Raw genomic sequence first — 23,854 nt, forward strand, 5'->3', positions numbered from 1 at the left:
TGCTCCATGCATAATAATTATTATTTAAAATATTATGCTGATTAAAAAATATTTCCCACAATTACAAGAGACATCAATGAAAAAATAATACAAAAAAATGGAGATTTAAATTTCATTTTAACAGTTTAATTTGAGATTCAATTTGGTCATCAGCAGGGCGGGACAAGAGAGAAATGGTGGAACTCCAGACTTATTTTTCAAACATTCTTTTCTCCTACTTTTTTTTTTTAGATTTGGTCTCAGGACAAATGTATTTACACAACAACTGCATGTTTTAGTATTTTGGTCATGGATTATTTGAAATTTGATGGGTAGGATGTAAAATGTCCTCCAATACTAGAATGACCCACAAACTGTGGTCATCTTAACACAACTTATCAAAGTTTCTATTTATATTAATTATTGATTGATTATTTTGTGACCACTGCATCTTGTGGGAGATCTTAATATCCATTAAATGTTAAAAGAATCTTTATAAAAAAAAAACTGTACTGGACTGTATATACTCTGATATTGAATCTGCAAACTGCAAGTATTTGCAAATGTTAAGTGAAGTTCATGCTGTAGAGTCTGACATTTGCCGGAGTATTTTCACGTCAACATATTGCCTGGTGAATTTTTAAATGCTCCCTGCAGCTACAGAGATATAGAAAATTTAAGAAGTAATGGAACATGTAGATAACAAACAGCTTGTGATTTTTCTCAGTTCCCTTTGTAAAACAGAGAAACTAATGTTTTTGCGGGATTTAAACAATTTATTTTCCTCTGCTTAAGCTATTAACTTGAGGCTAATTTTACCCTCATCTGCATACAGTAACTCTACTGAAGCAGATCTATTAGATACCTTCACAGTAGCAGCTCTGAACACACTAGTGGGTTCTAATTATTGGGTTATCAGTCATTTTGCATGGTTCAGATTTACTCTCATGGATGTTTTTCTATTCAGCAGGTTTGCATTTTTAATGCTTTTAAATTAAATTTGATGAATGCCTGAATGACTGGTACTACAGCTACATATCATATAGTTTAATAAAGACAGAACGACTTTCTAATTCAGCGTTTTATGTTTATTTTCAACAAATAACATACAAAATCAGTTGTAAAAGTAGTTAAGCAAATTAGTAACCTGTAAAAATAGCACCCTCCTCTTTTGTGAGCAGGGTAAGCATGGGTGTAATTAATAATAGTTATATTCCTGTCCTGCATTTAGATGGAACAGCTCCAGGAACGGGCAGAGCTACGGCATCATTAATGCTATTAGCTGCTCCTGTGCTATTCTTTTGATGAGGAATCTCTAAATCTGTGCAAAAAAATCAAGGCTTTATAGTAAATAATCCCAGCACCAGAGTCCAAATACTAGATCCACTTCTTCTCAAAATCTGGCACCTGTTCATTGCAATGAAATTTGCTCACCGGACACACACAATAATACATTCATGAGTGGAAGGAAAAGCAAGTTTTATACACATCACAGTTAGTAGTTTTTACCCAGTATTAAATTAACAGTTATGTTTAAAACTTTTCAGGTTTATTCCCTCGTTGCTGTGGTGACAAATAACATTTTGGTATTAGAAGAAAATATGCAATTCATTTAAAGCATTTTGAAATATCTGGTGATTTAAAGTGAGTAAGCTTTGCTGTATTAAGTTTTTAGATCCCTTTATTAATGCAATAACAAGAGTAGCACCTTGCATGTTTTATTCCTGGTGTGTGTTATTGAATTATAATGTGCTGATAACTTTGAAACTAGTTTTAGATGGTAGTGATTTAAAAATGAATTGCTTCACTTGAAAACACACTGTGTGTCCCTGTCAGTAGGGGGCTCTGGAAAATGCAGTACCCTGCAGAAGGCCAGAGTTTTTGAGGTTAATGGTTTTGCTTCATCCCTTTAGCATCCTTGGAGGAAAGTTGATGTACAGTATTAACTCCTCATTGGTCTGCCCTTTCGACTCCCCCCACCTCCCACTTCCTAGATCGCTATCTAGATCCAGACCAGCATCCTGAGTGGAGCGCGCTCTCATGTTCCAGATATTAAATTACTCATGAAATATTTGCTTGGCCTTCAGGCTCGGCTGCAGCTTGCTCCGAAACCTCCACTTAGCCCCTGAAACATCTCAGAGTGTGGGCTTGTGTCACCTCCCTGAGGAAGGTCAATTTTTCCAATTTAGAAATGGGGCATTACAGGCTATTTCAGATTGCATTAGTGTCACAGTGTGCTCTTGTCACCTTTTCCTCCTCCTTGTCGTCGTACCTCTCTTCGTTGCGTTCAGACGGATGAGGCTGCTTTCCCTACAACAAGCAGTCTGAGTGTTCGAACATTGCATGATTCAGTAACAAGAAAAGGTCTGATCACTCACGCTGTGTGCACTTGACTGTAACGCGAAGTTCCATCAAGCCTGGTGAACCTTGAAGACATTTTAAAGATACAGCTGCAGAGTTCAGAAGGGGAACATAAGAGTTAGAAAGTGTCTGGACTGACATGTTTTGACTGAACCTGAGGGCTGCTGGTCATAAGATTGGCACTGCTCCATTATTCTCACTTTTAATTTATTTAACTTTAATTCAAGATTCAAGAACTTTATTGTCATATACTCAGCAGAAACATAGTGGTTACCCTGAGTAATTAGATTCTTAATTTACGAGTTCCCTTCACACAACTGAAATAAAAAATAAAATGAACTTAAATAAAAAGAAATGAAAATGAATAAATTAAAAATAAAATAAGATAAAAATTATAAAAAAATATAAATTATATGTGCAAATGTTGGGATCTTATGCAATACTGTTATATGTAAACAGGCAAGGGATATGTGAAAAGGCAGGATTAATTTTAGAAAGAATTCAATATGAACAACTTATTCACCAGCAGATTTTTAAACCGTTACATCAGTTAGAATAAATCAAAACATAATTCAATACACTGCAGCATGTAGAAAATAGTTCTTACTGCACAGTTCAGTAATGTGCAGTTAATTATAGTACATCCTTATGATTAGTCAGTGATTTATGCCAACACTGCAGTTTCCCTTTTTTAAATACTTTGCCCACCTATTCATCTATAATATATTTAGATACGTTTAAATCGTTCTATTTAAATCAAACCAAAACCAAACAACTTCCTCATTAAAAAAAAGTAAACTTTTTTTTAACTCAACCATTCAGTAAATTGATTAACCAAATCCCACTGAAGCTAGCAACATCTTTTTAAAGGTACTTCAAATAAGAAAAATAGATCAAATTCAATTTATTTCTGTCACATGAAAAAAACAAAGGGTGAAACAAACAACAAAAAAAGTGCAAATCCTGCAAACAGGACAAAACTTGTAAAATGACAAAATAAAATAGCATAAAATCAAAGCAGTAACAACAATTCAGCATGATAACAAACATAAATATTAGATTTGTTCTGTTAATCATTTTGATTGACTGTCAGCTTTTACATAGTAAAGTGCTGCTGTGTAGATGTGTAACTGTAGCTTCAATTAAAACCAAGAGGGTGTTTAATAGGAGGAGGTATAACATTAATGCTGCTGCTGTTAAATTACTGAAACTAAATCTCTGGAATATATACAATATATACAATATATTTTCTGTTACCTATAACATACTTTGACTTGAGAAAAACAAATAAATGGGTGAAGTAATGCTTCATTCTCAAAGGAATAATTTTATTAACACCTGTGAGTACTTTTCTTGAATATTTCAAGATGTGTAAAATAATATTTGCATGTGGTCTCACCATTTAAATGGTTATTCTTTTCCAATATGTTTCAAATAAATCACATAAAAAAAGAAGAACAAAAGAAACATTTGCTCATCATCAAAACAACAGGCAACCAAGTTTGTGCTGCGGTAATAAGCTACATTTACATTTTTCAAATAACTACAGCAATTCAGCCTAATGGAAGCTGTTATTTCCTCAACTCAGAAGCTCATAAGAAGCAGATAAGGCAACGAGAAGCAGATGTAAAGATTCCTCTGACTTCAGACCTCAAGCATTCCCATATGGCAGTTGAAGGTCTCACAAGTGTGGCTGCGCCTTCGCTTATAGATCTCGGCAAAAAGGTGAAAATCTAGTCACCCGTGATTATTACCAGCTCACTCATGAAATCGAGGCACCACAGGGCAGTGATGGAGTGAGGAGACACAAATCAGGAGCTGTTTTCTATCAGACTGAGGAGGGAGCCTGTCGTGCACATAGTGCTGCACACACACACACACACACACACACACACACACACACACACACACACACACACACATATATATATATACTACCAGTCAAAAGTTTGGACACACCTTCTCATTCAACGTCTTCTATTTATTTGTATTATTTTCTACATTGTAGATTAACACTGAAGATTAACACTTTTTTGTTTATGTTTTTGTTTACAACATAATTCCATATGTATTCTTTTACAGTTTTAATGTCTTCAGTATTAATCTAATGTAGGGTTTGGGTTAGGAACAAAAGAACATTTATGTATACTGTTGTTGTTGTGTTAGCTAATAGTGTTGAAAGGCTAATTGATGATTAGAAAACCCTTGTGCAATTATGTTAGTATATGAATAAAAATGTGAGTTTTCATGGAAAACATTGCCTGGGTCACTCCAAGCTTTTAAACAGTAGTGTATATAGAAGATATGCTATTAAATTAAATTCAGTGAGTCAAAAATATAACTGTAGAGTAACTTGAACACTTTGTGCTACACATAGCATATGTTAAAAATACTAAAGATAAAAGATAAAAACAATATGTAAAAATAACTACAATAAAATAGAACACCCGTTAAGAGAAGATCATCATTTATATATATATATGTGTGTGTGTGTGTGTGTGTGTGTGTGTGTGTGTGTGTGTGTGTGTGTGTGTGTGTGTGTGTACATACAAAAGAATGCTCTTTCAAATATTGCACACCAAAGTTATTTCTGCCTCCACAACTAATTCTGTGTTACTTTAAATTCACTCACATGAAATATTTATATTCCACTGAGAAGCTTCTCCGGAGACTTCCATTTCCTTCAGCATTGTGTTTATTACATCCAGATTACAGTCTGTGCCTTTATCAGTGTGCAGCAGGGTCTATAGTGCACAACAAGCTAAATCACGAGTGTTTGGGAGAGCTACTTGTAAGTGAAAAAAAATTATATTTTCTCGTTGCCGTGCAGAAAATGACATTTCCCCCCCATACACAAATCAAAGTTTCATTAATGCTAAGTGAGTGTTAAGAATTTAGATGATCCAGACCATGAAGTTGACTCGAGCTAAACTAGGATTTAACAGCTCTCAGAAAATGGGGGCAGGTTTTAAGCGCCCACATTGGTGCATGTGTGTGGATCTGGAAACTTTTTACAAAAAGCACATAAAACTATAGGCCTCTCTGAATTTGGGGATCTGCGCTATCTCAATACTCCAGAAACATGACGTATAAAAGATTCATATTATATCTGTGTTTCGGCTGTCTGCCTGTCAGCCTCAAAATCTCACATCCTGATAGAGTGCTTGCCCCAGAGTTTCTTGTATGTGAACACTTTGTATGAGCTTGAAATCATGAATAACATGTGTGTACAAAGATGCTGTAAGAACTACAGCAGAGACATTTTTTGAGGGAGGGTCTATTTTTAAATTATATATCTATTTTTCTCTCAATCAGATAAAGAGTGTAGAACTTTAATATTCTTGTACATTTGGGCTACACCAGCGCTCTCCCTAGAGATCTCAGACTCCCTGAACCTCTTACAGCCCCAATAATAACTTAAAATTCCTTTATAAACTTGACCATGCCTAATTTTATAAGAAAAAAAAACATTAAATGACCCAATTTTCAACTAAATTACATGACATTTCATTTACAAGGTGTAAAAAAGACACTTTTCTGTTTTGGAGGTTTGGAAATCCCAGCTGAACGCATTAAATATTGATTGTCATAATGCTTTTCATCTATGATTGGCATCAGTAGTGCTTTTCGTGTAGCCTTAACCCTGCTAAATTACTGTCATAATAAGGATTTCTACTATTGTCAACAATGTTGTTGTTACTTTCAGCTCTTTATGATCAGTGTTTTGAATTTCCTACATCTTTTTTCTATATCTTCTGTCGTGTCAGAAGAAAAGAGCAATAATACTTGAAGGTTTATTTTGAAAACAAGTTTGTAAAAAGAGCTTAAAGGTTAATTACAAAACAATAATTATGGAAAGACAGCTCTCAGGAAACATGCTGAGTGATTGGATTATTTCACGTAAATAATTTCTTTGAATATTCCACTACTGGAGTCTAGATTTTTGAAAAAAATAAATCATGCATACAGACAGTAAAATAAAACAATTTTCTGAAGTAAAATTCCATCAAGTGCAGTTTTGAAAATATAAAAGGCATCCATCTTAGTCAGTAAACGCCTACAATGGCAGTTTTATGCTCAGCAGGCTATCATATGCTGCTGAGCTATTTTTGTTCCTTGCTGATAAACAAAACATACATTTGTTGGCATACACATTTAATGGGTCAGTACATTAAGTTGCCATAAACGCGACCATTATCATGCAGTAGAGTCCACGGACGAGATAAGCCGGACTATAAACCAGCTTTCCAGTATAATTTATGACCCACAAGTCAAGCCAGATTAGGCCTGATTGGATCGCTGGTGCCATATGTGACCTACAATCTGTGCTCTGCTTGTACTGCGGGGCGGGAGGGTCAGTGATCTCCCTGGGCAAAGGTTGCCATGGGAACGACCTCTGGATGCTCTTTGCAGCCCTCACACGTCTTAGGGCAAAATTATCCAGGATTTCTTTATGTCAGGCCCACATTCTTCTGCTCTATTTCCTCACTGCGCTCTGGAGTTTGAGCTCCCTCTGTTTCCTCTCCACTCACAGACTTTTACGTGCAGCGGCGTTTGCATGCAGGCTGACATGTCGATGTGTAAGCATCAACACTAACACAGCACAAAACCCTCCCATCCACACACAAACATGCATCACTCTCTTTGCTATTCTTGATCAAACCAGGATGTTCAAACCAGGACATTTCTGCAAACTCGCTTCGTGAATCAGTTCCTTGTACTCCAACAAATGTTTACGTCGTGTGTTGCCGCATTTGAAATACTTTCTGATCATAAAATATCATTACTTATATTTTTGGCAAGTCAACTCAGCTGAACGTCAGACGATACTGAAGCCTCCAGACAAATTCCTGTCTGTAGTGACAAATTAGAAGTAGCTTGCAAAGAAAAATTCTAGCCACAAGCTATTGGGTTTGGAAAGGTACCATGTCTATTCATGCTGAAACTGCATGACTCTTCATGGCTCAGTTCAACATGACGATCTGCAGGGGGAAGGCTCACCCCTGAATGTTACGCTGCACCAGGCAAACCTTAAAAAGACAACGATCAGTCGCGTATTGCATGAATTGTGTAACAGCTTGTTAAACAGGAGGATTTTTAGTACAAACTTCACAGCGCACAAGCAGGAAAGTACTTCCTAGTCTCATTTACTGTTTATTATGTTAAAAAATTGTGTTCAATTTTCACCGGATAAGAAATATAAAGGTCAGATGAAGGGTCCCCAAGAAAAATAAACTACTTCTCTTTAGTCTACTGAGATAACATCTGAAAGAAACAAAAATTCTCAGCAGAGAAAGATCTTGTTGCAAAGCCATTATATTGCAGAGAACACAGAAGAAAATATAATTGGATCCCCCTGGAGATCCCCAGTTTCTCTCCCTCCTTCCTCTCAGGGTTGAGGTTAAATAGAAAGGAAATACAATAAAGAGGTAATATCCCTGAGAGCAGCAACCAAGTTAAATTATCCATTTTTTATGTTTTCCAACAGCGACGGCATCTACATATAAATCTCATGAAGTCATTAGGCAAGTGTAAGTTGTGCTTATTAGATCTTTATTGAGCTGTGCAAGCATGAAATACCTTTACATTCACCTTTAAAGACCAGTATGTGTGTGAAATCACTTACATGACATGGCTTGAGGATTACTGATTATATCGATATAGATATATACCGTTACTACTGTTTAAAAGTTTGGGGTCACTCAGAAACGTCCTTATTTTTGAAAGAAAAGCAGTTTTTGTTTCAATGAAGATAACATTAAATTAATCAGAAATACAGTCTAGACATTGTCAATTTGGTAAATGACTATTCTAGCTGGAAACAGCTGATTTTTAATGGAATATTTACATAGGGGTGCAGAGGAACATTTCCAGCAACCATCACTCCTGTGTTCTAATGCTACATTGTGTTAGCTAATGGTGCTGAAAGGCTAACTGATGATTAGACAACCATTGTGCAAGTAGGTTAGTACATGAATGAAAGTGTGAGTTTTCATGGAAAACATAAAATTGTCTGGGTGACCCCAAACTTTTGAACGGCAGTGTATACAGAAGATACGCTACTAAATTAAATTCAGTGAGTCCAAAATATAACTGTAGAGTAACTTTATTTAATTAACACTTTGTGCTGCACATAACAAATGTTAAAAATACAAAGAATAAAAGATAAAAACAATATGTAAAAATAACCACAATAAAAAAGAACAAATGTGAACAGAAGATGGTATTATAAAAGCAGGTTTCCAACAATGTTTTGTAAAGAAAACACTGACTTAGCCAGTCTGAGCTCCTCTGTCAGGAAATTCAGTTCAGTAGCAGAGGTCTGATCATCTTTGGTTATGATGCAAAAATATCGATGAGGCTCCCAGAGATCACAAACGTATAATTTCTAAGGTGATTGCGAAAATTCAAAACCAGCGACTATGATTCTAATAATCAAACTATCTGATGTGCATTTCCTCATAAACCATACAAAAAACTGCAAATACTGTCATTTGATAGTGGTAACACACAAAAAAATAAAGATACCTCGCCTGGATCTGTGTCGACATACATACCATGCTGCATGTTGCCTGCATTCGAGCACCATTTTAAAGAAAGTAAAAATTCAAGATGGACGGCAGCTCTGGTCTTTCAGTCGGATGAAATGTATTATGCCATGAACAGAGAACTGCCTCTTCCACACAAAGCATGAATGAACAAAACTCCCAATTCTTTTGCACACTAAGGCAAGGTAAACTCAATCATGCAGCTATAGTTTGACCTGGGTGAAGCAAAAGGGAGAAAAACAGCATTTCTTTCAGACAGTGCATGGAGATAAAGCACAGTAGAAGACTCCGCATGTCTTTGTGCACCATGAGAAAGGGGGCACTTCTCTGGAACACACTGGCACAATAAAGTTTATCGACGGAATCAAGTTGCTGCCGTGAATAGCGTTCAATTTTTTTTGTAAAGTCACATTTCCAAGGATTGAGGACAAAAATAATCCAATTAAGCCCCATAACACAGAAAAAACTTTGGAGTTTTTATTTCCTTTTTACATTTTACGTACAAGTTAAAAACATAGCAAAACATGTCAGTATGCAACACAAAGTCAAGCATTATTTCATTAGTACTTTGTACAACACTTATTGCCACATATTCAAATACTTTTGAGTACATTTTCATTGAATGAATGAGCATGACTCAGTTATTAAGATGTTACTGAGACGAAAAACAACTGACTGTTTGTGTCATCTCAAATGTACACATGTTCAAAAGTTCGGGGTCCCTTGGAAATGTCCTTGTTTTTGAAAGTAAAGCAGTTTTTTCAATGAAAAAACCACTAAATGAATCAGAAATACAGTCGGGACATTGCTAATGTGGTAAATAACTATTCTAGCTTGAAACAGCTGATTTTTAATGGAATATCTGCATAGAGGTACAGAGGAACATTTCCAGCAACCATCACTCCTGTGTTCTAATGCTACATTGTGTTAGCTAATGTTAAAAGGCTAATTGATGATTAGAAAACCTTTGTGCGGTTATGTTAGCACATGAATGAAAGTATGACTTTTCATAGAAAGCATGAAATTGCCTGGGTGATCCAAACTTTTGAATGGTAGTGTATATCCTTGACCTTCTTTTAGCTTCCAATTTGAAGCAAGGAAAAGTGAAAACTTTAACGCTAATAATGGCCACAGAATGAATTCACACTCGTCCGATTTTTGGCTTAGCTCGCAGGATCCTTTGTAAGTAAGTACATTTAGACAATTAAAAGTGAATGTTCAGAGATAAGGGGAGATCTAGTTGTATTTAATGATGCATTACCACATAATCTTTGCAAATGAAATTCTAACACCTACCTCCTGATGGGAGGCGCACGTTGCTCTTTGTAAGGGTGTATTACATGTAGAGAGCTGGCACATACCTTAGAGTTCTGAGTAAGAGGTCAGAGATCAGAGAACCAAGACACTGCGAGGACTTTATAATCCCACTTGGTTACTTACTTTAATGTAATTCACAGCGGACTTGATCAGGGATTTCTGTTTGCCAAGCAGGTCAACATGGGCAGTGGCGGGTTTCAGAGGGCTCAACCAACAACTCGACACCGGTTCCTGTAAGCCAGTCGAGCTGGGTCACGATGAAAGAGTCTGTCCCCACAAAAAAAAAACAAAAAAAAAGTCCAGAGTGACAGGCAAAGAAACAGGAATCCTCTTAGTGGTAATATCCTGTTGTGCACCTCCATCTGTTGCTCTGTGATGGCCGACAGTCTAGATGGAGAGAGAAGGGAAAAAGATAAGGAGGGCCACATACAGTAAAGAACGCTTTTAAACATTCTGGAGTTCAGCGGCGGTGTTGAGTGATGCATTTACAACATCCAAATTCAAATCACCTTATATTTAGAGCTACTTTTAATTATTAGCGGTACAGACTTTGATGTATTAGCTGATAGTGTCTTAAACATATTTTGGACAGCTAAATTATGCCATTTACATGAGATGATATGTTGGATCTGCAACTAATGCTTGTTTTCACTGTTGATTAATGCAGTAATTACGAATTTTGTCAACAAATTGTTAGAAAATAGGGAAATATATCCATTTTAAGTTGTGAGAGCCATAGTGATATACAGTTTTCATGTTTTTAAAACTATATTTTTTGCAAAATACGGTCATACATTACATGAAAAAAGTGATGGCTTCATAAGGATAAGCATAAAAATAAAATAAGCTATCTGTTCCCTTCTTTGCAGAATGAAAACTGTAAAAGTAAATATCTCTCTAGAAGGTGTATACTATGGTGTGCAAACAACTCCATTCAGGCCACACAATAAATAGAAGCAAGAGGAAAATTAATAAGACTGACATTCATCCATGATCTCATTACTAGCTGTTAAAAAAAAAAAAACAATTAAAATAGTAGGCAGGATTTTAGTTCACATGTTCTCCCTAAGAAATATTTTTTTTTTGGCAGCAAAAATCTGCATTGTGTAATCCTCCTTCTAGCCAAACTGCTGACATTGACTAGAAATACTTGAAGTCTAAACGTATCCACAACCAGACCTCAGCTATTTTTTGAAGACGTCTTAAAAACAGTGCAAGGTTGTTGAAATGAAGCTTTAAGTGAACCCATACACGAGAAGCTCTTTTATGTGAGGAGACAATTTTATCATTTCATGTCCTTTCGTTTTGGTTATGACAACAAAACTGTCCGCATTAAAGAAAAATGACTGTAACACATGTTGACTACAGCTCTGTGTGTGTTAAGGGGAAAAATTTATCTTTGCTTCCAAAATGTAAACCGCCGTGTCAATAGCACGCAGCATCAATACACCACAGCAGATTTATGTGAACGGTTCATATCAATTAGTAGAGAGCTTAGAGGGGATGTTAGCATCCAAAACCAAAGCCAGGATTGATGACTGCCATTTTATCAAGGCATTCATTTCGTCATGACTGTCAGCTGAATCGCTTTTTACTGGGCCTCTGTTTTATGGCAATAGTGCTTAGATTTATTGTGATGATAAAATGTGTTGTCTGCCCTCTGACAGGCGTACACCATTCAAACATATTTCTTTTTAACTATAAGCCGGTGGCCTATCGTAAACCAAAGACGACACTGACTTCAGTCTTTGCTTCGTCTCATTTGTTAAGTTAGTCTGTGAAAACGGTGCGACTTAATTCTAAAGAACCGAAAGGAAAAAGACTGTAGTGCTTCCTTTCAGGGCCCAGTAGTGTACTAGTGAAGTTCTACAGTGTCTGTAAAGTTCACTTCACGAGAAAGTAAATTAAATCCTGCCAAGGCTTTTGGTCTATTTAATTAAAACTGGAGCAACTTAGTGGGATTGAATTAAATTTTTGGCAGGGGTAAACCAATACGCCGGGTGGTGTTGGGTGGTTGGAGTGCAATGGGGTGGGGTAGACTATTCATGGAAGATAAGCAGTAAGCCCATCTTTTTTCAACCCTACTGTTTTTTTTGCTTCCCAAAAACAACCAAAAATGTCTTTGTGCCCTCTGTGGCAGTATATTAGGAAAAGAAAAAGTAATTAAAAAAGTTTGCCTTCATACATACATATACATACATTTAGAAATCTGAAAAATTCAGGTTAGCTTGTCAGAGTTCAATCCAGCCGACCCTTCTCTGCCTTCCCGTGGTCTCGGCTGAGGTTAATCCACATGCAAGAGGTCTCTTGAGATTAGAGGAGTCCATAGCTCTTTCTGAGCACAGGGTCAGGGATCACACACCAACTTTTAGGGAGAGCAAGTCATTTTATTTCCTCACTCTTTATCCAGCTGCTAATGCCGGCTGGGTGCAATACTTCACCGTAAGCCCTTTAAGGCTCAAGGTGAAATCGATTCCAGCCCAGAGTGGCTGTTTTCAATGGGCTTGAGTGCAAGCTAAATATTCCACAGGATAAGAATAGCTTATGAAGTGCGGGAACTCGTTCTCACCCTCACCAACTTTATCTCATCTTCCCCGGCAAATAATAGCACAAGGTTAACTTAAGATAACAAGATTCTGTGATGGGTTGGGGTTAAATGAATATTTTAATTGAAAGCTGAGATCCTTTTAGACAAATAATTATCAGAAGATCTCATATGGCAACACAGCAAAAATCATTAATGGTAATTTAAATGTGGTTGAAAAACAGGACGACACACAAACATTTTTTTTATGTTGATCTTACTCTGTATCCATCAGGGGTTGTTTTTAGCTTAAAGCATGTCAGCTCTAAAGCACTAAACTCATTCAGATGCTAATGATTATAACTCATGCAAATATATATTTTATTTTTAAAGAAAAAAGCATTTGACCTTGCTTTAAGAGCATCATCTACTTCCTCAATTTAAGTTTAAAACATTTTTTAATAAGCAAGATATCAAACTAATATTAAAACAAAAAAAACAACTGAGTGTTAAGCAAAAAATTCTTGAACTGAACTCAGACAAAGCATTACCCTGAATACATCTTGCAGAAAGTTTGCAGTCTTCTCAATAACAAACCCGACTGTGCAGCTCTTAAACTCAGGGTGGCAGTGTTGATGCAACGACACATTACTTAGCTGTGGAAGGAAATCCAGTCCGACCACTGTCCAAAGCATTTATGTGCTTTAGTTATTTTTCTGTCCTTCCGCTGGCTCTGTATGCTATACGTTTTGTTAAATTGTGATTTATTGAATAATTTTCTGCATTGAAATCCCTTAAAAAAAAACAAATAACATCTACACTGAGGTTTTTTAAAATTGTGTTTGTAGGATAATAAGCATGGACTTAAAACTATTTGCATATAATGTGCCTCTGTCTGAACAGCCTCATATCCATCATTAATTATATTTCCGTTTATATACAAATTCATTTTGATGTAACGTGTGTGATGAATATCAATATACTAAATATGCAGATTAAATTTTAAAAATCCAAAATAAAAAACGACTTCTGATTAATTTGATTAAAAAAACGAAAATATGATAATATAAGCATTCCTAAAATAATCAAAATTGTTCTGCAAGTTTGAACCAACAAACCCATATCAGGGCCAGTTGAAGTGTGTTAATTATATATTTTATTACAGTTTTGATTGGCTCTGTGAAATATTATTTCCTGTCAGTTGTTTTCTTTTGCACTTATTACAAAGAATGTTCATGTTAAACTGAGCCCCAGCAAGCATATTAATGTATAAATGTCTGATTAAAACAAATTTAAAAGGATATACATTTATCATAATTATGTAAATATGTAACGAATTTCAAATGTGAAAAACAACATGCATGTTTACATAAGGAGAACTTATCATAATAGGCTCAAACACTCAGAATTTTGTAGAAAATGCAGGATAATTAATATGTATGTTTCAACTTCACATTTATATACAAGTATCAAGGAAAAATATCTATTCTGCTTATTTTGTATTTGCTAAAAACAAAAACATACATAAACAGGAAATAAAATGATCATACGGTAAATTTAAAAGTGTTCCACAGATACATGTGGCTCTGTATTATTGCTTTGGAGCTGTAATCACAGAATGCCGCTGGTCAAAAGTAAAGCTCTCACATCATGTACTCTATGATTATACAAGTGAGCTGCTTGCTGCACTTTTTCAAGCTTGCTAAAGTTAAAATCAATTTCTCGGTGCACCTTGTATACATTATTAGGATATAATTTGCAGGTAATTTGTTGCATTATAGGGTATGTTTTGTGTTTAATGTCATCTGTTGTGGCCGGCGTTACTGTATCCTGCCCTGTTTATGATGCTGCTGTGTTAAAGAGCGCTATAGGTACTGTACGCTTTGCTTTTGTTGGAGTCGAACATGAGAGGATTTCTGCCACATTCAGGCATTTCTGCTTTGCATTACATGTATTTTATTACCGCCATCGCAGACATTGCGGCTATTATAACATAGCGTGGCAAAGAGATCTCCGTGGGCAATATTAGAGGAGTATTAATATCATTTCTTCAACATCTTTCACTTCTCTTCTGGCTCAAGTCAATATTGAGCTTGTATGGAACTCATTACAGTAAGGAAAAGCTGCTGTCTCAGTGCCTCGCCGTTTTGTTCCATCTGTTTTGTAGTCACCTGAACATGCTCTGAAGTCAGCCAGTCAAGTGACCTGGAATCAATATAGTCAAACCCAGTGGAGGCAAATAAATCAGCCTGGCTCATTTAACCCATGAGAGCCCTGCTGCATGGCTACAGCGCCACGGCACGTAATAAGAAAGGCATGTTTGATGACAAACAATTTATTCTAAATTCTCATTTCTCAGTCAGCTTCTGTAAATGCGTACTTCATATCTAGGATGCATCTCTCCCCATGCATGTTAAACCTTTACTGGGATGCTGTGAATTGGGCATGAGCACATGTGCAGGCCAGCTTTTGTTGTCTGTCCCACAATGTCTGTCACTTTCTTCCTACAAAAAGCAATCTGGCATTTTTGTGTATGTTTAAATTTTTTATCGGGCTTTCTCTCTGAGTATCTTTCCATGTATATCATCGGTTTGTGTTTGATACAGAGCAGTTTTTTTTTCCTGGCTTTTCTTTCATATGTGTAATTTCTGCAGCTGCTTCAGTGTATCCCTGTCAGTCCCTATGCCTGTCATTGTGTCATATAAAACCACTCTGTGTTTTATTTTTTTACACAACATGCATAAAGATACTGGAATTTTACTCCCAGCTTCTGGAGCAGGAAAGAGGTTTTACACCACTCTAAGGAAATTTCAAAAATATGACCGGAGCTTGCAAGACGCTCAATAAATTCAGATTTAATGCCAAGCATCACTGACAACTTGGACCTGCTTGGTAAAGAGTAATCCCATTAAAACAGGAAAAACCCCATGAAACTTAAATGTGTTATGATTATAAATATGCATAGTTATTTTACGTATAGCCTTTTTATTGATTGCTGGGAAATGACTGCCAGTAACGGTGCTGCCAGACTCCATTGTGCCAACTTAAATCAACTTTGTGCAAACACAGCCCAGTAGTAATAATTCTGGAAGATTAATTGTGTCATGTTTTGAAATGCTGAAGTACTGTGAGCCAACATCACATCAACTAATTATGGTGTTATGATGATTCGTGCACAGGAAGAAAAGTTTTACATTCTGGGGGGAAGTTACAGTTCACTTCCCAGCTTTGGCTCTGATCCTGGAAAACAACTGTGGTTCAGGTCTACCCAACTGATATCTAGGTGTTTTCACTTAGTCAGTTCCCCCACTGAGATGCAGAAAAGATGGTTAGGTAGTTTGAGTTGAACAACAAGGAGCTGAATAAATTGAATATATTTCTAAAGCACCTCCAACTTGACTGTTCAAATTAACATGAAAGTCACACTGCAGCAGTCTTACACATGTACACGTCCGCATTTTTATTGCTCAAAGAAGCATCAAAGCAGCCAGTATTTATTGATTACACATTTACTGTTAGATTTCATTTTATTTTTTCATTTTTGAAACAAGGCCCATCTGATAAAAACCTTCAGTGGAAAGATTGAGAAATAGACTTTGTGCCTCTGCCAAGTCATTAGGTTGATCTCACAATTCTGTTTTGAAATGATTCAAACTGAGCTACAATGCAGACATGCAATCACAGAATGACTTGTGATTCATTTACTTATTTTATTTTACTTCACGTCAATATCTGAATGCACTATTTTATCCTCCTCCTCTATTTACTGCAGGAATGGAGTGCAGACCAGGTCCAGAGTCATACAGCAGCACTAATCTTTAGGAGGGAAACTCAGTCTGCAGCCTCAAATCATTCTCTTTATGTGAACAGCACGGTTCGTTCAAGCTGTATAATAGAACCATTGAGAAACTTATGAAGAAGTAATAATTTATTCTCCAAAGCTATTAAAGGAAACAAAAATGAAATGTATTTTTATGTGTCTCTTTTATAGCCAATTGTGTTAGTGAAAAATCTATATATGATTTATATATATATATATATCACAGCTTAACTTTAATGTAAATATTCCGAACACACTTATATGATGATACACTGCCATATACTACCAGTCAAAAGTTTGGACACACCTTCTTATTCAATAGTTTTTATTTAATTATTTTATACATTGTAGATTAATACTGAAGACATCTAAATTATAAAAGAATACATATGCAGTTATGCTGTAAACAAAAAAGTGTTAATCTTCAGTATTAATCTACAATGTAGGAAATAATACAAATAAATACAAAGCCTTGAATATATATATATATATATATATATATATATATATATATATATATATATATATATATATATATATATATATATATATATATATATAAATAATGCAAATAATTAAGATGGCTAAATTAAGTAAGTCCAGAATTTAAACATTGCCCATTTGACTGGTTAAGAGCTGTACAACATACAGATAATTATTAATAACAGCCTTTTAAATTTAAATTTAAATTTAGAAATAATAAAATATAAGGCTAAAATTTAAAAAAAAACATACACCAATCCCGCCCCAAAACAAACATACAAACAAACAAACAAACAAAAACAACATTAAACGGCCTGGAAAAAAAAAAGATTCGTGAAAAATTGTAAAGTGATAAGGACTTCAACTAAAAGCACTGGTACGTGAACTTACTTGAATTCTTCTCTCGGTCAGGTCACCTGTTACAGCACCAAAACTCCATTAACGGCCCGCAGGAGCCTCACAGTGAAGCCTAAAGACACGTTTAAGCTTTGTTTGAATCACCAGTATTTCTATTTTGAGCGGTGTGGCAGTCAGAAAACGCTCCTCCACCTTTTATAAATGCCCCACATATTGCCTAAAAACACTTACTTATCGCTAGGTATGGCTGCGTGGACGGTCCTTCTCCTGGTGATTGACAGTGGGGTAAATTGAAGTAGAGGTGAAGGGGACGAACGATCCTGTTGACGAGCGTCCACATCGATGATACAAACATTTTAAACCGTCTTTCATTAATTATATACATGAAGTTGTTGTTTCTCTCCCACATGAAACTGACTAGATTAGCTTGGCGCTGAGGGCTCGTTGCTGTGTTTCTGTGTTGCTTGGTGCTCCCCTCTGTCTATGGTTTTTTTGGTTTCGCCCAAACTTGGTTCAGATTTGAGTTGCTTTTCGCTGCTATGTGGAATCGCTCTACTGGAGGTGAAGGACCGCCTGTCCCCTCTCTGCTTTTGCTGTCAGTGGCTTTCGGGACGTATTTTATTTGAATGTCTGGGCCTTTTAAGTGACCAATAATGGATATTCTATGGATATTATGGACCATACCGGCCGTAATAGCTGTTGAAGGTAAGCTTGTGTTTTCGTCCGAGCGCCTACAGCCGCATCCTCCTGCCGGCTTTGAGTTTGAGACAAAGCGCATGATTGGAGCTTTTCTTAATTCTCAACAAATCGCTATTTTTTTCCTGCAGCATTATCTCTTCGTGTGTAGTAGCGTTGCGGTCGCGATGCTGAAATGCAGCACAGAGTGGGGTCCAGGCAGGAGGGATGATCGCGGGGCATGAAAACATATGCTTCCCGCATCTCGCAGGTAGCGCTCCGCGGAGGTTATTAAGACGCTAATTGCGGAATAAAAAAAAAAACAAAAAAAAACTGCAGGCTTTGGTGTTTTGCACAAGGACCCAGAAATACATAGAAAACGTAAAATCTGAGTCAGGTAAGGCGCATCCTGTGAGTCCATGGAGGTGTGTCACTGTCACTTGTCAAACAGTTGGTGATAAAAAGACAAACGAGTGGTTCCCTTTAAATATTTTTCATTAATACTTGGGACTAAATGTTCAAATATGCATGCTGGACATCCCTGCAGTTTAACCCACAAAAGCCTCTGTCTGGTCACTGTGCAGTCACAAAGCTCTGCTAAGCAGCAAAGGGCAGCAGTCAGCGTGGCTCAACGCACAATGGAACAGGTTGAATGGTGAATATAATGCCCTTTATATGTGCTTACAGTAGTTGGTCTGTGATGCTGCAAGAAACTCTGCAATACAGGCCTGACCACTATATTATTATTATTACAGTATTAAAATATGCATAATCTCTGGAGCATATAGGGGAAGTGTCATTGTGTGATCTTCCTTTAATTAAAAACAAAAAAAAAAAAACATTAGAGATAAAAGATGTTTCCTTTAATTTAAGGATTTCCAGTCTGTGCTTTAGATGATTATTTCCCAGTGATTTTGTGCAGCTCCACTCACCACACTGAGGAATGGAAAGTGTCAGGCCAGTCATTTATTCAAGTCTATTTTGAGGATGCTCCCAGAAAACAAATGTTGTCTTCTTCCTCTGGTCAGTTTAACTAAACCTCGTAATTACAGGTGGGGCTAGGGAACCATTCAAAATCCAACCGAATCTAAATGCAGGATAAAGGAACAAGAAAAAGAAAAAAAAAAAAAAAACAGGAGAAAAAAAACCCCTCCCATTCATGTTTACTGTAAAAGCATTTGTACATGGGTAATAACAACACAGATTTGAATTGAAGGACCTGTCAGGTTTCATGTACGACTGGCACACACTTTGATGAATGTCACACGTATTTATGTAGACGACCACTGACTGCTCCAGTTCATGGTTTCAGTTTAGTCACATATCCAGGACTTACGGCGGCCTACGAAGCATTACATATTGGCAGCTTTAACACTGCTGTAATAGCTTGAAAATGTGTATTTAGGTTTGATCAATAGTCACCGTGCCAGACCATAATAATTATTTAGCCAAGTTATATGTGCAGTTTTAGCATGGACACAAAAACAGGAAGCGGTGGACAGTATGCATTTTATACAATCCATAAATTCTATTTTTTATTTACATATTCTAATATAATGTCACAATTTCCCTTAATATTCTGTGATGCAAGCACAATACATGAACTGTCTAAATTAGCAGTCATGTCACACATCTCTGTTTTTAAAAAATATATTTAATATTGATACACACTCCGTATATACATTTTATTTTATTTTAAATATATTCAGTAAAAATAGCCACTGTAAATTTCACTATAATATGTTTCGCCACCCCATATATACTTATAATATATTAACAATGATTTTTTTTCATTTAATTACTTATATTATGATTGTTCGATCGCTATTGAAATGGTTATTTATTTTTGGATTTTATCACCACCAGTCTATCCAAGCGCATCAGAAACACAGGATGTTAAAAAAGCCAAAAATAACAACTAATTCACACCACACAGTGTTCCACTTCCCCTTGTTTCCTCTTTCTCTTAATAATACAAACTTGGTCATGGGGCATGGGTTTCTGTACTTGTAAAATTTACGGTGAATAATATGTGAAAGCTAAGAGTACATCCCCTCAAACACTAGTCCATTCAATAGTTATTTCAGTGCATTAATGCATTTATTTAATTTTTGCTTGGTTTAATAATATTGATGTTGTTCCTTATTGTTGCAGTGGAAATACATTGTGCTCGTTGCAACTACCTTTCGGGCCTGTGGTGCTTCCATTTTTGATTCGTAAACCAGCTAGTCCCGTCGCCAACCGGTACAACCCCCCTCCTCCATTTTACCCTGTGAATCACCCTAGTCGACTGTCCAATAGAATTGCGAGGATGGCTTACGTAGGAAAAATAAAGAGTTGAAAAAGAGGTCACTGCAGCTCTAATCTGAAAAAAAAAACCCCGAAACAAAACAAAAAAAAAAACATCACAGCATGCAACAGAAAAGAACTCTCCAGTGGATCGTTTTGACACGTTTAGTGCCGGAACAGTACATTTCTTCCATTGTTATTTTCAGTTAATGGAGAGTGACATCCTCACATACTTGTATTATTACTTACTGGTGAACGTTACTTAATATGCACCAAAGAAAACAACACGGTGGAATTTCACTATTGATCGCGTAAAAAAAACTAAAATACTGTGAGAAAAGTTTAAAATAAGAAATTATAGAAACTGGAGTACTCGGGACGCAAACATGAAAGGGCTACTTGTTATACAAATGATCGATGAATCAGCCCAGGGTCCATGCTGGAGGGGATTAGAGGATTAAAACCGGGGCCAAACTTAAGAAAATCCTTGCTGTGTCTCAAGTGTCCATTTTGCAAATAGTATGTCAACACTGCAACCCACGTCAAGGCTGCAACACTGTAAACTGGCCTTGAAGTATGAATACTTGAATGTAGTCACTGCTTTATTTTCCTCTCTGTTCAGACTACCACACTACAGCATCTCCCACCGCTCCAGTCAGAATCGCCATGTTGGACATCAATAAATGGCATTCATTCATCAGTCGCGTTCAATCGTTTTTCAAAGGCATTTAATTTGCCCTGTGAAATGTGAAACAACTCTAAATTGTTGATTAGTGTTAATGTAAGCTGATGCCATGTCTTATTGGTTTAGTTAACGGGAACAGACAAGGCTCTTTTCGAAAATTAATGGACATAGCACTGCCAAGGAAATTAGCCTAGCTATGTCAAACATGTCTATGAAAACATACTGTGGATTTATCCCTTCTTTAGTTTACCCATTCATTATCATCAGTGCTCAGTTGACAGGCACAGTAACAACAGCATCTAATTCTGTTGAGTGGAAATTCTTAGATTCATCCCCTGCCATAAAATTGTACTAGCCTGTATTGTTTGGAGGAGATGAAATTTACTAGGCGGATCATTTGGCTTTTCCGTTTCCGCCCCCCTCCGCCCTCCCCCTTTATGTTGTGGTATTACAGTTTGCACTGTGCAAACACACAGCAGACATTTTCTGGGAGGATTGGTGTTGCTATGATGCAATAACAACCTCCTCTAGACTTGTATGCAAGTCATTGTTGGGGTCAGTAGGATGATAGATCACTTTGATACATTTTTTTTCTTGCTCTTTTTCTTTGAAGGAAACATAATGGGACAGAAACCACAGCAGTGGATGGTGAAGTGGGCTAGAATGAGGTCACAGCATGGAGCCTCTAAAAAATGTCTTGCAGATTTGATTGCATTTCAATATGCGCTGCATTCCTTCAGCGCTCTATTGAGCACTGGAGCCCTCTCAGTTGAATATTGGCAAACACTGTCCAAGTTGACTTTTACTTTTTTTTCATTCAATTTAGCAAATTACATACTGTTATATTACATTTGTATTTGTATTACCCTTTAAGTATCATTTTCTCACAAAATCTGGGACAACCTGACAGTTCAAGGCACAGTATGATTGTTAATGTTTAGAATATCCAGCTGAGTTTGGTAAAGATGCTTTCATATGTAAATCCAGTAACTGTTTCTGACCGGAATTGTTTTGTAAGGAATAGACGTGTGAGTGTAACATGGAAGCATTATGTTTTGTGGAAGAGTAACAAAAGACAGACGGAGGCGTGTTCTGAAATGGGATTAGATAAAGGTAAAATGAGCGACCGTATACAATCCAGTGTTTTCTCAGTCCACCCAATGAGCAGATGCAGGGAGCTGGCCTGCACGACAACCGCCACAGTAGGCTTTCACAAAGAATCTGTCTCTATTCAAGTCTTAATCCATGCTGCCGAGGGCCCAGGCATTGTCACTTTGCATGCAAAATTTCAATTAGTGCTGGTACCAGTTGTTTCACTTGAAGGGGGGTGTCACATTTCAGAGTCATCTATGGCTACCTTTAGGGTGAGATTAAGTATCACTGATTTGTTTAAGAAAAATATCATGCTCCTTTCGTTGCATAAGGTTACTGACTGGGACTGCAGTATGGCCATTGTACACATTAGATGAAGACCTTAGTCTCCCTGCTAGTTATGAATATTCTGGAATTTCTCTGTATTTAGAGTTGATTATCTAAAAGTGAAGCATGAATAAATAAATGTTTCTCATAAGTCAGCTTTGTTATAACCTTCAGTTGTATTGTTTTGTTTTGTTTTTTTGCCCCAGATGGCTCTGGGGGCAAAATGGTTACCTGCATTGCTCCTGACTTCAGCTTGTTCAACCAATTTAACTTGGGCTTCACTCCAACGTGTGATGAAGTGACACTGACACTGTTTCCATGCTTTCAGCTGTTCAGCTCTGACTGCTGTGGTTCACTGTCAGGAGCCAACTCTTCATTCTCTCCTCATTAACGGTTCCACTCCACACACATTTGCCCTCTAGAGGTGATGCTAGAATGGCATTTTAGTTTGTGTAACGTATGTGGTGAAAGAACTGTATTTCAGGAAATCCAATAGTGGATTTAAAACTGCTGAAACAGTATTGACAAGGCTTCAGGGTGTCACATATATGGACCTGGAAAGACTTTTGAAATCAATAAGCAGGTCATGTTGGTATTTTTAAAAGACAGCACAGCTGATTTGTGTATTACGTAGGTTGATAGGACGGCTCGATAGAGGAAGTTGTTACTCTGTCCCAGTATACAGTGAAAATCTACCCATTGTTAAACTGTTCAGCACGACTGCTTCAGTTGTTACTGGAACACAACTCGCACAGACCGACAAGCTCAGATTGTGTATCATATTTGAGTCAAGTTCACTTATGCTCACTTCCTTGAGTGTACTGCAGAGTTGAGAGTGGAAGTGTCTAAGGATCAGCTTACTTGAGTTCTGAATTTAACTACCACACTGGGTAGTACTACAGTATACATTAAGCAGACAATATAACCTCCTGAATGACAACCGCAGTCAGTAGCCAAGCCACATTTCAACTGTCGTACTGCGCGGCCTCCACAGACAGTAATCAGTGTTTTAATACTTAATATTTCCATAAAAGTGTATACAGTGTGTTTGAGGTACTCTGTAGTAAAACTGTAATTACAATAAACCTGGTGTTTTCACGTGTTCTGTATCAGAAATCTTTTATATACTGCTGCCGTTTGACTGACTTGTTTTTTCTTACTTTGATCTGCTTAAAAGAAGAACAGGTGTCTCTCTGGTCTATAATCAGGCCTGATTAGTTTGCAGAGAGCAGATGGTCAGATATGGTCGCTGCTTGATGCTATCTCAAAACAAAAATATTTTCAGAGTCAACAGGTGTTTCGAATCTTTCAATATATCGCATAGCGATGCTTGTGCATGGCTAGCAAATGAAAACAGTGGATTCATTTTAAAGGTATATATCATGTGCATTTCTTTC

The 23,854-nt window shown here is 36.7% G+C and overlaps 1 protein-coding gene and 1 long non-coding RNA gene across 5 annotated transcripts in view; one reads left to right on the forward strand and one right to left on the reverse strand.

Annotated features, from left to right (window-relative positions):
* Nucleotides 1–7,917: 7,917 nt before the first annotated feature.
* On the reverse strand, nt 7,918–17,842 carry LOC129348926 (uncharacterized). The gene is made up of 3 exons (XR_008601690.1): nt 17,621–17,842; nt 17,423–17,501; nt 7,918–10,592 (listed from the first exon to the last, which is right to left on the reverse strand). It is a non-coding gene; the product is annotated as an uncharacterized LOC129348926 (long non-coding RNA).
* Nucleotides 17,843–17,916: 74 nt separating this feature from the next.
* Nucleotides 17,917–23,854, forward strand: part of ephb2b (eph receptor B2b) — a 136,395-nt gene continuing 130,457 nt past the window's right edge. For all 4 annotated transcript variants that reach the window (XM_023269817.3, XM_035947937.2, XM_023269818.3 and 1 more), the window contains exon 1: nt 17,917–18,094. In XM_023269817.3, coding sequence (XP_023125585.1) covers nt 18,043–18,094 — 52 coding nt within the window. In that variant the 5' untranslated portion in view covers nt 17,917–18,042. The remainder of the gene's footprint in view (nt 18,095–23,854) is intronic.

Source organism: Amphiprion ocellaris, chromosome 5 (assembly GCF_022539595.1).
Source record: "Amphiprion ocellaris isolate individual 3 ecotype Okinawa chromosome 5, ASM2253959v1, whole genome shotgun sequence".
Lineage (NCBI taxonomy): Eukaryota > Metazoa > Chordata > Actinopteri > Pomacentridae > Amphiprion > Amphiprion ocellaris.